The sequence below is a fragment of the Chiloscyllium plagiosum genome, chromosome 32, assembly GCF_004010195.1.
Source record: "Chiloscyllium plagiosum isolate BGI_BamShark_2017 chromosome 32, ASM401019v2, whole genome shotgun sequence".
In the NCBI taxonomy this organism is placed as follows: Eukaryota; Metazoa; Chordata; class Chondrichthyes; order Orectolobiformes; family Hemiscylliidae; genus Chiloscyllium; species Chiloscyllium plagiosum.
In genome coordinates this window covers 28,161,854-28,176,476 of record NC_057741.1, presented here as the reverse complement: position 1 = coordinate 28,176,476, position 14,623 = coordinate 28,161,854, and the positions used below count along the sequence as shown (strand labels likewise).

The window sequence follows — 14,623 nt, the reverse complement described above, 5'->3', positions numbered from 1 at the left end:
AGCAAATCTTAGCAGGACTTATACACTTAATGGTAAGGTCCTAGGGAGTGTTGCTGAACAAAGAGACCTTGGAGTGCAGGTTCATAGCTCCTTGAAAGTGAAGTCGGAGGTAGATAGGATAGTGAAGAAGGCATTTGGTTTGCTTTCCTTTATTGGTCAGAGTATTGAGTACAGGAGTTGGGAGGTCATGTTGCGGCTGTACAGGACATTGGTTAGGCCATTGTTGGAATATTGCTGCAATTCTGGTCTCCTTCCTATCGGAAAGATGTTGTGAAACTTGAAAGGGTTCAGAAAAAATTTACAAAGGATGTTACCAGGGTTAGAGGGTTTGAGCTATAGGGAGAGGCTGAACAGGCTAGGGCTGTTTTCCCTGGAGCGTCGGAGGCTGAGGGGTGATCTTATAGAGGTGTATAAAATTATGAGGAACATGGATAGGGTAAATAGGCAAAGTCTTTTCCCTGGGGTCAGGGAAGTCCAGAACCAGAGGGCATAGGTTTAGGGTGAGAGGGGAAAGATATAAAAGAGACCTATGGGGCAACTTTTTCACTCAGAGGGTGGTGCGTGTATGGAATGAGCTGCCAGAGGAAGTGGTGGAGGCTGGTACAATTGCAACATTTAAGAAACATTTGGATGCGTATATGAATAGGAAGGGTTTGGAGGGATATGGGCCAGGTGCTGGAAGGTGGGACTACATTGAGTTGGGATATCTGGTCGGCATGGACGGGTTGGACTGAAGGGTCTGTTTCCAGGCTGTACATCTCTGACTCTATGACGTATAACTCACCTTTCACTCAACCAAGTGGGTGATAAAGTTGAAAATAGCAATGCTGCTCAACAGCAGTTGAGATATATAAAGTCAAAAGTCACATGACACTAGGTTATAGCCCAACAGGTTTATTTGAAATCACAAGCTTTCGGAACGCTGCCCCTTTGTCAAGTGAAATCTTCACCCAAGGAACGAGTGTCGCTCCAAAAGTTTGTGATTTCAAATAAACTTGTTGGACTGTAACCTGGTGTCGTGTTACTTTTGACCGTGCCAAAGCCAGTCCAACACTGGCACCTCCACACCAAGATTTACAAACATTATCAGCAGCCACCCATGGATTATATCTTATCTCCAGAAGCCGAGTGAAGATGATTACAAGGGATGGACTATCCCCAAGACAAACAACAAATAAAATGGTAGTTTCTGAGATAAACCACACAGAACTCCATTACCTCTACACATCACAGCAAGGTGGCAACAGAAATTACACCCATGTTAATGCTCCACACTGCCTTTGGTTAGAATGGAAATGTTAAGGTTAATAAAGGAAGTTTGTGCTTGATGATCGTGATTGAATTTTTTTTCCAGTAAGGATTGATGGGGATTATGCTATTGATGCGATCTTATGGATTTGAGTAAGGCTTTTGACACAGTTCCATCGTCTGGCTAAATGAAAACAAAGCCCAAAGGGTCCAGGGAACTTACAGAATTGGTCAGCAGCAGAAAACAAAGGACAATTGTTAATGGATGTTTTTGTCCCTGGAAGGCTGTTTCCAGGGGTGTTGCAGTGTTCAGTATGAGGTCTCTTACGTTTTGTGATATAATGCAACAATTTGGACTTTGCTGTAGGGGGCATGATCGAGCAGTTAAAATCATAGAATTCCTATCATGTTAAAGCAGGCCATTCAGCCCATCGAGTCTATATCAACTCTCCGAAAAGCATCCCACCCTCCAACTCCCATGGATAACAACCTAAGCTGTACATCCCTAGACAATTTAGCATGGCCCAATCCATCTAACCTGCACAGGTTTGGACTGTGGGAGCACACCCACTCAGACGCGAGGAGAAGTCCACACAGACAGCCGTTTAAGGCTGGAATTGAACCTGGGTCCTGGCGCTGAGGCACAGCACTGCTAACCACTGAGCCACTGTGCCACCAGTGTGCATACAGCACAAAATTTGGCTGTTAGGTAGGATGCCTACCGAGTGCAGGAAAGTATTAATGGATTGGGCAGATAAGTGCCAAAGGGAAGGCAAGCACAACGACGGGGAGAATACTGAAATGTGTGAAGGAAGATACCTTAGAGAAAATGTTGAAAGCTCCGTGAAGGTAGTAGGGTAGGTTCATAAGGTCATTTAGAAATCATATGGAATACCATTGTTATTAATGGAGATATAGAAGATAAAAGCAGGGAAGTTATAGTAGAACTATATAAATTATTAATTTGATGATAACTTGAGTGCTGTGAGCAGTTCCGGTCACATGATGACAGAAGGAATATGATTGCACGACTGTCATAGAGATATACCAGCAGGGAAACAGAATCTTCAGTCCAACTCGTCCATGGCAACCAGATATCCTAAATGAGTCTGGCCCCATTTGCCAGGACCCGGCCCATATCCCTCTCAACCCTTCCTATTCATGTCGCCATCCAGATGCCTTTTAAACGTTGTAATTGTAACAGCCTCCACCACTTGCTCCAGCTCATTCCATACACACACCACCCTCTGCATGAAAAAGTTGCCCCTCAGGTTCCTTTTATATCTTTACCCTCTCATCCCAGGGAAAAGACTTTGCCCTTTACCCTATCCATGCCCTCAAGATTTTATAAAGCTCTGAAAGGTCACCCCTCAGCCTCCGATGTTCCACAGAAAACAGCCCAGTTTATTCAGTCTCTCCCTATAGCTCAAACCATTGAACCCTGGCAACATCCTTGTAAATCTTTTCTGAACCCTTTCAATTTTCACAACATCTTTCCTGTAGGAAGGAGACCAGAATTGTACACAATATTCCAAAAGTGCCCTAACCAACACCCTGTACAGCCGCAACATGACTTTCCAACCCCTGCACTCAATGTACTGACCAATAAAGGAAAGCATACCTTCACTAGCCTTCTTCACTATCCTATCTACCTGTGACTTCACTTGCAAAGTACTGTAAATCTGCATTCCAAGGTGTCTTTGTTCAGCAACACTCCCTCGGACATTACTATTAAATGCTCTGGTTTGCATTTCCAAAATGCAGCACCTCACATTTACCTAAATTAAACTCCATTTGCCACTCTTCCGCCCATTGGCCCATCTGATCAAGATCCCATTGTACTCGGAGGTAACCTTCTTTGCGGTCCACTACACCTCCAATTTTAGTGTTATCTGCAAACTTACTAACCATAACTCCTATGTTCACATCCAAATAATTTATATAAATAATGAAAAGTAGTGGTGGACCCAGCACGGATCCTTGTGGCACACCACAGGTCACAGGCCTCCAGTCTGAAAAACAACCCTCCACCACCACCCCCTGTCTTCTACCTTTGAGCCATTTCTGTACCCAAATAGATAAAGCTCCCTGCATTCTATGTGATCTAACCTTACTAACTAGCCTCCCATGTGGAACCTTGTAAAAAGCCTTACTGAAGTCCATACAGATCATGTCCACCGCTCTGCCCTCATCAATTGTTTTTGTGAATTCTTCAAAAATCTCAATCAAGTTTGCGAGACAATTTCCAACACACAATGCCATGCTGACTATCCCTAATCAGTCCTTGCCTTTCCAAATACATGTATATCCTGTCCCTCCGGATTCCCAACAACTTGCCCACCACCGACTTCAGGCTCACTGGTCTATAGTTCCCTGACTTTTCCTTACCACATTTCTTAAATAGTGGCACCACATTAGCCAACCTCCAGTCTTCTGGCACCTCACCTGTGACTATTGGACTATTGATGATACAAATATCTCAGCAAGAGGCCCAGCAATCACTTCTCCAGCTTCCCACAGAGGTCTAGGGTACACCTGATCAGGTCCCGGGAATTTATTCACTTTTATGCATCTCCTTCTCTGTAATATGGACATATTTCAAGATGTCACCACGTATTTCCCGACATTCTCTATCTTCCATGTCCTTCTCCACAGGAAACACTGATGCAAAATACTCATTTGGCATCTCCTGCGGTTCCACACAAAGGCCGCCTTGCTAATCCGTAAGGGATTCCATTCTCTGCCTTGTTACCCTTTTGTCCTCAATGTATTTGTAAAAACCCTTTGGATTCTCCTTAACCCTATTTGCCAAAGCTATCTCATGTCCCCTTTTTGCCCTCCTGATTTCCCTCTTATGCATATGCCTACTACCTTTATACTCTAAGGATTCACCTGCTCTCTGCTGTCTATACCTGACATATGCTTCCTTCCTTTTCTTGACCAAAACCTCAATTTCTCTAGTCATCCAGCACTCCCTACACCTACCAGCCTTGCCCTTCATCCTAATAGGAACATAATGTCTCTCGACTCTCATTATCTTATTTCTGAAGGCTTCCCATTTTCCAGCCATTCTTTACCTGTGAACACCCATGTCCAGTCAACTTTTGAAAGTCCTTGCCTCATACCATCATAATTAGCCTTCCTCCTATTTAGAACTTTAACTTTCAGATCTGGTCTATCCTTTTCCATCACTATTTTAAAACTAATAGAATTATGGTCACTGGCTCCAAAGTGTTCCCCCACTGACACCTCAGTCACATGCCCTGCCTTATTTCCCAAGAGTAGGTCAAATTTTGTAACTTCTCTAGTAGATACATCCACATACTGAATCAGAAAATCTTCTTATACACAATTAACACTATGGCAGTCCCAGTCTATGTCTGGAAAATTAAAATCCCCTACCTTAACCACCCTACTATTGACACAGATAACTGAGATCTCCTTACAAATTTGTTTCTCAATTTCCCGCTGACTATTAAGGGGTCTATAGTACAATCCCTACAAAGGTGATCATCCCTTTCTTATTTCTCAGTTCCACCCAAATAACTTCCCTGTATGTATTCCCAGGAATATCCTCCCTAATTACAGCCCTAACACTATCCCGGAATCAAAAAACACCACTCCCCCTCCACTCTTGCCCCCCTTTCTACCCTTCCTATAGCATTCTAGAACATTAAGCTGCCAGTCCTGCCCATCCCTGAGCCATGTCACTGTAATTGCTATGATATTCCAGTCCCATGTTCCTAACCATAGCCTCAGTTTATCTGCCTGCCCTGTTCGGCTCTTGCATTGAAATAAATGCAGTTCAATTTATCAGTCTCACCTTGTTCTCTGCTTTATTCCTCCCTGCCCTGACTGTTTAACTTACTCCTTTTCCTAACTGTATCCTTGTCAGACTGCTCTCTTTCCTCACAATCTCGCTGGGTTCCAGCCTCCCTTGCACTTCCCCCCATCCCCTCCCCGACAATTAGCAGCTCTAGCAAATCTCCCTGGCAGTATATTAGTCCCCTTCCAATTCAGGGGCAATATATCCTTCTTGTACAGGTCACTTCAGCCCCAGAAGAGATCGTAATGATCCAAAAATTTGAATGGTTCTTCCCTGCACAGCCACACATTCATCTGCTCTATCCTCCTATTCTAATCCTCACTATCTTGTGGTACCTGCAGTAATCCAGATATTACTAGCCTCAAAGATCTCTTTTTTAAATTATGTCTAACTTCGTACATTGCCTCCTCAGATTCTCATCCTTATCTCCAGTTCCAATGTACAATGACCTCTTGCTGGCCCCTCTTCCCTTCGAGAATTTCCTGCTCTCTCTCTCTCTCTCTGAGGGCAGCCTGGTGGCTCAGTAGTTAGCACTAATGCCTCATAGCACCAGGGTCCCAGGTTCGATTCCAGCCTCGGGCAACAGTATGGAGTTTGCACATTCTCCCTGTGTCTGCGTGGGTTTTCTCCAGGTGCTCTAGTTTCCTCCCACAGTCCAAAGATGTGCAGGTCAGGTGAATTGGCCATGCTAAATTGCTCATAGTGTTAGGTGCATTAGTCAGAGGGAAATGGGTCTGGTGAGTTACTCTTTGGAGGGTCGATGTGGACTGGTTGGGCCGAAGGGCTTGTTTCCACACTGTAGGGAATCTAATCAAGGTATCGTTGATCCAGACACCAAGGAGACAACACCATTCTGATGTCTTGCTGTCAGCCACAGAAACATCTGTCTGTGCCTTTATCAATCCCTTGGAACCTGACCTACCCCTTGTTACATTAGAGCCAGTTTCAGTACCAGAAACCTTGCTGTAAGTGCTGCATTCCCTTGAGAGTTCATCACCCCCTCCCATCTTTTCCAAAACAGCATAATTGTTCGAGATAGGGATAGCCACAGGAGACTCCTACCCTACATGATTCCCTATCTTTCCTGGAGGTCACCCATCTACCTGTTCGTATTTTCAGTTTATCTCCCTCCCTCTAACTGCCATGCAACACTCCCCCCAGCTCCTGTGAATTCCTTATTGCCTCTAACTGCGGCACCAACCAATCCATGCAATCTGAAAGGATGCGCAACCACACGCACTTCCTCCAGACATAATCATCAGTAGACAAGCAGGATGCTGGAATAACACAGCAAGCCAGGCAGTGTCAGGTGGTGGAAATGTCAACGTTTCAGGCATAACCCTACTTCAGGACTGGGGTAGGGGGTAGAGGGAGTTGCAGGTCTCACCATCTCGCCCCTCTCCCCACCCAAACCTCACAACCCTTTATCTGCAGATCCCCCAGCCCTGAAGAAGGGTTACGCCTGAAACGTTGACATTTCCACCACCTGATGCTGCCTGGCTTGCTGTGTTCTTCCAGCCTCCTGCTTGCCGACTTTGGATTCCAGTATCTGCAATTTTTTTGTCTCGACATAACCATCAATAACATGGAATCTCTCCCTAACCTCCCACTTCCAACAAGAAGAACACATCACTCTACTAAAGGCCATCTTTTCACCCTAACAATCTACAGACCCAGAAACTAGCACAGTCTTATTGCTCTAAAAACACTGCTCCAGGCTAACTTAGTACCTATGTTTTACATTTTTAAAGTTCAATCAAAAGACAGATCTCAATAAAAACATATAATCATAAAGAATCCACTCACTCAATTCACTATTGTAGATTTACCCCCCAAAAAAACTGGTCACTTAACTGCTCCCCTGTTGTGATCTCCCCACACAGATTTCAGCTGGGAATTTGCTACTCATTTATTTTCCTTAGACAAACTCTGATGTCCAGAGGTACTTGAAGTCAAACAGCAGAGGCAGTAGCTGTGGAGAGTCAGATAGCAGTGTAGGTTTTTTCCTCCTTTGATTCACTTCCCATCAGGTCACTGCCTTTGTCTCCCTTTTTAGAATGCCTTTGTTTTGATCCTTTTCTCCCCCTCCCCACCAAAGTTCCAAAACAATGCAACAGCTTAAAAAACAGTAATTAATGCCCCTAGAATTCAAGGAAATTAGCTCCAACACTGAAAACACCTCAAAAAAAAAAGAGCAGCTCTTACAGCCACAATTGTTTTTTTTCCAGTCCTCCATCTTGGATTACCCAGAATCCTAGAAAGGGTATGGAGGAAATTTATGAGCCTAAGACATTAAGGCCATAAGACAGAAGCAGACATTACCCTTCAGTCCACACACTCTGCTCAGTCATTCAGTGAGATCATCATGATCTGATAATCCTCAATTCCACTTTCCTGCCTTTATCTCCAATAGCTCTTGATTTCATTATTGATTTTTTTTTAATCTCAGCCTTGAATACACTTAACCACCCAGCTTCTACAGGCCTTTGCTGTAAAGAATTCCACAGTCTTATGACCCTCAGAGAAGAAATTCCTACTTATCTCTGTCCTAAATGGGTGGCCCATTACTCTGAGATTATGCCATCTGGTCCTACAGGGGAACAACATCTCTGCATCTACCCCATCAAACTCCTAAGAATCTGATATAACTGAAGATGATTTCCCCTTATTCTTCTGAATTCAATAGGGAACAGGCTCCATCTATTCCACTTCTCCTCATCAGCAAATCCCTCCATATCCAGGATCAACCCTGTGAAATTCCTGGATTGCCTCCAATTGCAGTATATCCTTTTCTCAGATCCAGGGAACAAAATTGTTTACAGCATCCCAAGGTATGGATTCACGAGTAAAACGTGTAGTTTTAGCAAGATCTCCCTACTTTCATCTTCTCTTCCCTTGAAATGAAGACTAATGGTCTATTCGCCTTCCGTATTACTTGCTAAATTTCAATGCTAACCTTTTGTGATTGATGCACATGGACACCTTAATCCTCAGCTTTCTGCGGTACTTCACCCTTTAAATAATATTCAGCTTTCTGTTCTTCCTGTCAAAATGCATAGCCTCACATTTTCCCACATTATTGCCTATCTGTCGAGTTTTTGCCCATTCATTCAACCATATCATTCTGTAGACACCTTGTGCCATCCTCACCACTTGCCTTCCAAACTAAATTTGCATCATCTGCAAATAGGGGAATAGTACATACAATTCCCTCATCCGAATCATTATTATAAATTGGAAATTATTGTGGCCTCATGTGGCTCTCTGCTACTTACAGGTTTACATCCTGAAAACGCTCTCTTTTTCCCAACTCACTCTGTTCTATGAGTTAGCCAATCCTCTATCCACATTAGCATGCTCTCCTCATCACTATGGGCTCTTCGTAGGCATCTTTCTATGAGTTATCTTTTTGAACCACTATTTGGAAATCCAAACAGATTGCATCTATTCATTCCCCCTTATCCATCCAGCTTGTTACTTTCTCAAGTAATTCTAATAAATTTGTTTTGTATGATTTCCCCTTCACCAAGTCAAGTTAACTCTGGATTTCTAAAGACTTTATTATTACATCAAGTATTTTATAATAGTCTAACATTTTCCCCGATGACAGAAGTTAAGCTAAATGGCATATGGTTGTTGTTTTTTTTGTCTCCCTCCCTTTCTGAATCAGGGTGTTACATTTGCAGTTTTCCAATCCTCCAAGACTTTTCCAGAATCTAAAGGAATTCTTGGGAGATTACCAAGTGCATCCATTACCTCTGTAGCTACTTCCTTTAACAGTCTAGGATGCATCCCATCAAATCCAGGGCATGTAAGAACAACGAGGAAAGATTGGCTAGGATTATTTTCCATGGAACACAGCAGGAGGTGCTGTTGGTTTGACATGTGAAATTTGAGAGGCGACTTTATACAGTCAGAGGCTAGTTAATTTAGCAGAATGCTCAGTGACTAGGAGGCATGGGAGAGGTGAGCAGATGTTTATTCACCCAGTGGGTGGTAGCAGTCAGGACTTCACTGCCTAAAGAGGCAGACACTCAATCCATTGAAAAATTGTCTAGATAGTGCCATAACCTGCAGAGCCACAGGCCAAATGCTGGAAAGCAGGATTAGACGGGGTAGCTAATCTTCAGCCAGCGCAGGGTATAACAGACCAAGCCACCTTTCTCTGTGCCTCCTTTTATGTTCCACTCCTTCCCACCCTGGCCACATATCCTGTTCTCAGTGTTACCTTGATGTGCTACTGCAGATAAGACGCTCAAGAACAGCCGTGGCATTTATGAGCAGACAGATTAGGAAGAGATGTAGGCCATTCAGCCCCTCGAGCCTGCCCCACCATTCCCCAAAATCATGCCTGATCCAACTGTGGCCTCAGCACCACTTTCCTGCCTGCCCCAGATTCCTTTTGATTCCCTTGTTTGTCAAGAATTCAGCCACCTCTGCCTTAAAACCATTCAACAAACTACCTCCACCGTTCTCTGGGGAAGAATCCTAAGTCTCTACCATCGAAAAGAAAACGTTTCTCTTCGGCTCCATCTTCAACAGAAGACCCTCTTTTTTTAAGTTGTGTCCCCTTGTTCTGTTCCCTCCCAAAGGTGAACATCCTTCCAGAATCTGTTCTGTCAAGTGCCCTCAGGATCTTCTGTATTTCAATCCACAAGCCACAATTTGAACAAAAAGAAAATACACCCAGCATAGCCAAGCTCTTGTAGTCTTTGGGAAGGCTGCACTTAGCGACTACCTAGCAACACCCCAACCAGGGCTCACTCACATCCAACCAACCTTGCCAACCATCCCAGAGTTTGCCCAAGTAAACCTCGTCAGTGTAGGCACAGCTCAAACAATCAGTACCAGCCATCACTTCCTCACTCATGAACAGGAATCTTCACATTGCTCCTCATAGATTATTCAGAAATTCTTCCATAAATATGAGTCAGTACTATCAATGAAGTTAAATACAGTGGATGCCCCAAGAGTCTTGGAGGTTCATCTGAATCATAGGATCCCTAGAGGGCAGAAAGAGGCCATTGACTCCAGACCCACAGCAATGTGATTGCCTCTTAACTGCCCTCTGGGCTATTAGGGATGGGCAATAAATGCTGGCTTAGCCAGCAACGTCTTCATCCTGTGAATGAATAAAACAAAACATTTAAGGGTTTAGAAAAGATTGACAAGGATGTTGCCAGGGTTGGAGGATTTGAGGGAGAGGTTGAATAGGCTGGGGCTGTTTTCCCTGGAGAGTCGGAAACTGAGGGGTGACCTTATAGAGGTTTACAAAATTATGAGGGGCATGGATAGGGTAAATAGGCAAGCTCTCCAGAACTAGAGGGCATAGGTTTAGGGTGAGAGGGGAAAAGATATAAAAGAGACCTGAGGGGCAACTTTTTCACACAGAGGGTGGTATGTGTATGGAATGAGCTGCCAGAGGAAGTGGTGGAGGCAGGTACAATTGCAACATTTAAAAGACATTTGGATGGGTATATGAATAGGAAGGGTTTGGAGGGATATGGGCCGGGTGCTAGCAGGTGGGACTAGATTGGGTTGGGATATCTGATCGGCATGGACGGGTTGGACCGAAGAGTCTGTTTTCATGCTGTACATCTGTATGTATGTATTTGGCCCATCAGGTCCACACTGACCCTCTGAAGACCATGCCACCGATCTCATCGTCCAGATTTCTCAGGCAAGTAAGGTTTGTAGGGACAGGTGTAGATGAGAGCGGGATCAGGCAGCCAGTGCGGGGGGGAAAGCAGCTAGGGGAGGTGAGGTCCAGCCTGAAGCTGGGGATAACAAGCCCTTGTGAGGAGTGCGAGCCCAGCATGGCCAGGTGCTCATGGACTGTGGCATTGAACTGTTCACTGTGTTTCTTTATTTTTACATTTTTTCGTAAGGACGACTGTAGTATTTAATCTTTCAAAACTTTGTTTTTCTGCTTTGTACCAAGAATCTGTACCTCGATATCTTTGTATCTAAAATGGCACCATAAGTGGTGACTGATAAACTTTTTGTTAGATTAGATTAGATTACTTACAGTGTGGAAACAGGCCCTTCGGCCCAACAAGTCCACACTGCCCCGCCGAAGCGCAACCCACCCATACCCCTACATTTACCCCTTACCTAACACTACGGGCAATTTAACATGGCCAATTCACCTGACCTGCACATATTCGGACTGTGGGAGGAAACCCACGCAGACACGGGGAGAACGTGCAAACTCCACACAGTCAGTCGCCTGAGGCGGGAATTGAACCCGGGTCTCTGGCGCTGTGAGGCAGCAGTGCTAACCACTGTGTCACCGTGCCGCCCACTCACTTCTGGACATGACAAAAAGCGAACTCAATTCAATTGAATTCAATGAGGATCTTGTACTTGCTCTGTAATTCAGTCAGATTGAAAGGAGTTTTTCTCGCCAAAGGTATAAAACGGTACAGAGTTAAGATGGGTGAATGGAGTTAAGAATTTATCAAACTCAGACTTAAAATGAATCACCAAAGCACAGCATGTTTTTAAAAAAGTTCAAAGTTCCCTTTCCAATCTTTTCACGATACTTGGAGTTGCAGCCTCCATTTACAATGAGTGTTGGTAATCTTACATGATTTAACAACTGCTTGTATTTTTAGAACACCCCTAATATCATAAAATATCCCAAAGTTACGTCAATGCCATGTACTACCTTGAATATATTTATTTGATTCACTTTTAAACCTATGCTCCCAGGGTGATGGGTGGGAGGGGGGGGGGGAAGAGATAGGGAATAGTCCCAATTGTCTAAAACCATTTTTCATAACATGATCCTCTTATTCCTGTTATTGTTCGACTAATAGTCCTGGGATAACGCGTGTTTCGGCAGTGCAATTTGGCTATAACATCGCTGAAGAATTAGGCAACGATATTTTAGAGAACACTTACCTCTGTTGGCAATAACGTGATTCCAGCAAGGATTGGTTTGTATACTTTATTCTGTGCATGCGCCAATGCCAGAACCACTGACTCTGTGCTGTCCTGTGCATGCGCCAATGTCGGCGTTACTGACTCTGTGCTGTCCTGCACAAGCACTAATGTCAGCTGACGACAGAACAGCTGTGAGAGCTATTACATTGAGAGCTGCTTTGTTACATTTTTTAAATGCACTGTATTAAATTTACATTTGTTTCATTAATAAATATGATTTCAACCTTCATTCAGGCTGCGTTATACTTTGAATTAGACTTTAGAGTGATTTTTCAGCGATCGTGAGTGATATTCCTGGCTGGTCTGCCCCAAACCCACATTTCCCATAGGCCCCATTATTTTTACTGACTGATTTTCTATTAGGCGAGGTTTCACTGGAACAAAACTACAGTGTCATAGGAGAACTACCTGCATTGAGTCTTTGCCATATCATTGCCACGGTTCCAATATCCTTCCAAAAATGGTGCTCAATAAAGCCTCTAAAATTCCCCAAGTCTAGCTAACATCACTCATAGGGCAACATTCCCTTGTTTTTATATACAAAACCCCAAAATCACTCTGAAGCTTGTTCAACCCTCTAAGGATCTGTGTGATGAAATGGTGAAGTTCAGTTTTGATGGGAATATATAAAAGGTGGCAATAGATGGGCGGCACGGTGGCACAGTGATTAGCACTGCTGCCTCGCAGCGCCAGAGACCCGGGTTCAATTCCCGCCTCAGGCGACTGACTGTGTGGAGTTTGCACGTTCTCCCCGTGTCTGCGTGGGTTTCCTCCGGGTGCTCCGGTTTCCTCCCACAGTCCAAAGATGTGCAGGTCAGGTGAATTGGCCATGCTAAATTGCCCGTAGTGTTAGGTAAGGGGTAAATGCATGGGTATGGGTGGGTTACGCTTCGGCGGGTCGGTGTGGACTTGTTGGGCCGAAGGGCCTGTTTCCACACTGTAAAGTAATCTAATCTAATGTAAAGATGGGTCACCCCCAATGCATTCTGCCTGATTCCTTTTTCAATTCACTTCAAGAAAACAAGTGCCAAATACATTTTCCATCTATTTTTCACATTTACCATATGTGAATGCAGAAGATATGATTGCACCAGAAGAGACTAGCAAGTCTGTTGCTGAACTGTAGAATTTTAGCCAAGAGGAATGATTGGATAGATTAGTTGGTTTTCTTCAGAATAGAAGAGGATGGGAGGAGATTTCATTAAGTATGAATAAAATTATGAGGGGTACTGTTACAAAAGAGGGGGTGGCCCCATTTCCCTTGGATATGGCGGGGGGATGGAGTGCATAAAAGTCTTTGAAGTGGAAGAGGATGAGTAGGGTTTTGAAAGTAAATCATTTCACCCAGAAGGAGGTGGGGAACTAGAACTCATTTCTTGAAAGAATGGGAGAAACAGATATCTGGTAACATTTGAAAAGTTCTCAAAACATACATTTGAGCTGTGGTAATCTGCGAAGCTGTGGACCCAGAACTGGAAAGCAATCTGGGCAATTCTTTATCTGCCAGCTTGTCACGATAGATGGATGTGCTCATGTTTATTCATATCAACATTCAGCTCCTCTCTCCTACACCACACATCACTGCCCTCGTACAGTTTACAGACACGTATCTCAAATTCTCACGGCAGACCAGGAACTGAACAAAAACTCACCGTAAAAGAGGAACGCTCTTGTCATCTGATGATTTTGGTAAGTCTTATTTATGGTAAAGTAACAGGTATCTGCTCCACACTGACCGATTCTGCCCAATTCACCTGTCAGTGGAGACCACCAGACGATAATGGGATGTTGGATGCCCACATCGGAATATGTTTTTGCGATGCTCAGTAAACCATTTGTTTCTTTCATCTGATTCACAACCACCAGTCCTTCTCTGTGCACCTTCTCACTTTTGACTTCTTTTTTTTCAAATTGTCCTAGTTCAACCACCACCTGCGAACAGGAACATTCAAATCATGGAATTGGTACAACAGTCTTGAACTGCACGCAATAGTGTTTCATTTCTTAATCCCACTCTCTTTGCTAGCAAACAGCTCAAAGTACTAAAACGCAGCAAAACTAATCACACCCTGCAGTAACAGTTTCCTAAAACATAGACATACTCTGTCCACCAGCTACGAGGCACACGTCTGCCTCCACTTGCCTCAATGAGTTCAGCTCCAACAACACTCAAGAAACTGGATACTATCCAGGACAAAGCAGCCTATCCATGAAGCATTCACTGGTTCCGTCATCAAGACACAGTCGCAGCAGTGTGCACAGCTACGAGATGCACTGCAGCAACTCAAGGTTCCTTCACCAGCGCCTTCCAAACCCACGACCTGCACCACCTAGAAGGGGAAAGACAGCAAATGTATGGGAACACCACCACCTACAATTCCCTCTTCAAGCCACATAACACTCACACCTGAAAATATATCACCGCTCCTTCACCGTCACTGCCTCAAAACCATACAGGAACATAGCTGCACATCACTGGCTTGCAGTTCAAAAGAGTGTCTGACCACTATCTTCCCTTCGGCAATGAGTGGTGGGTAATCAATGCTGGCCCTGTCAGCTATAGTTACCTCTAAAGAATGAAAAAACAACTCTAACAGATTT

General features: G+C 44.1%; 1 protein-coding gene across 3 annotated transcripts in view; it reads right to left on the bottom strand.

Annotated features, from left to right (window-relative positions):
- Nucleotides 1-14,623, bottom strand: part of fut10 (fucosyltransferase 10) — a 66,921-nt gene that overhangs the window by 41,155 nt on the left and 11,143 nt on the right. For 2 of the 3 annotated variants that reach the window (XM_043674313.1, XM_043674315.1), the window contains exon 2: nt 13,675-13,954. The exons of the other annotated variant lie outside the window; for it this stretch is intronic. In XM_043674313.1, the coding sequence (XP_043530248.1) occupies nt 13,675-13,954 (280 nt within the window). The remainder of the gene's footprint in view (nt 1-13,674; nt 13,955-14,623) is intronic. 3 annotated transcript variants of the gene reach the window in all.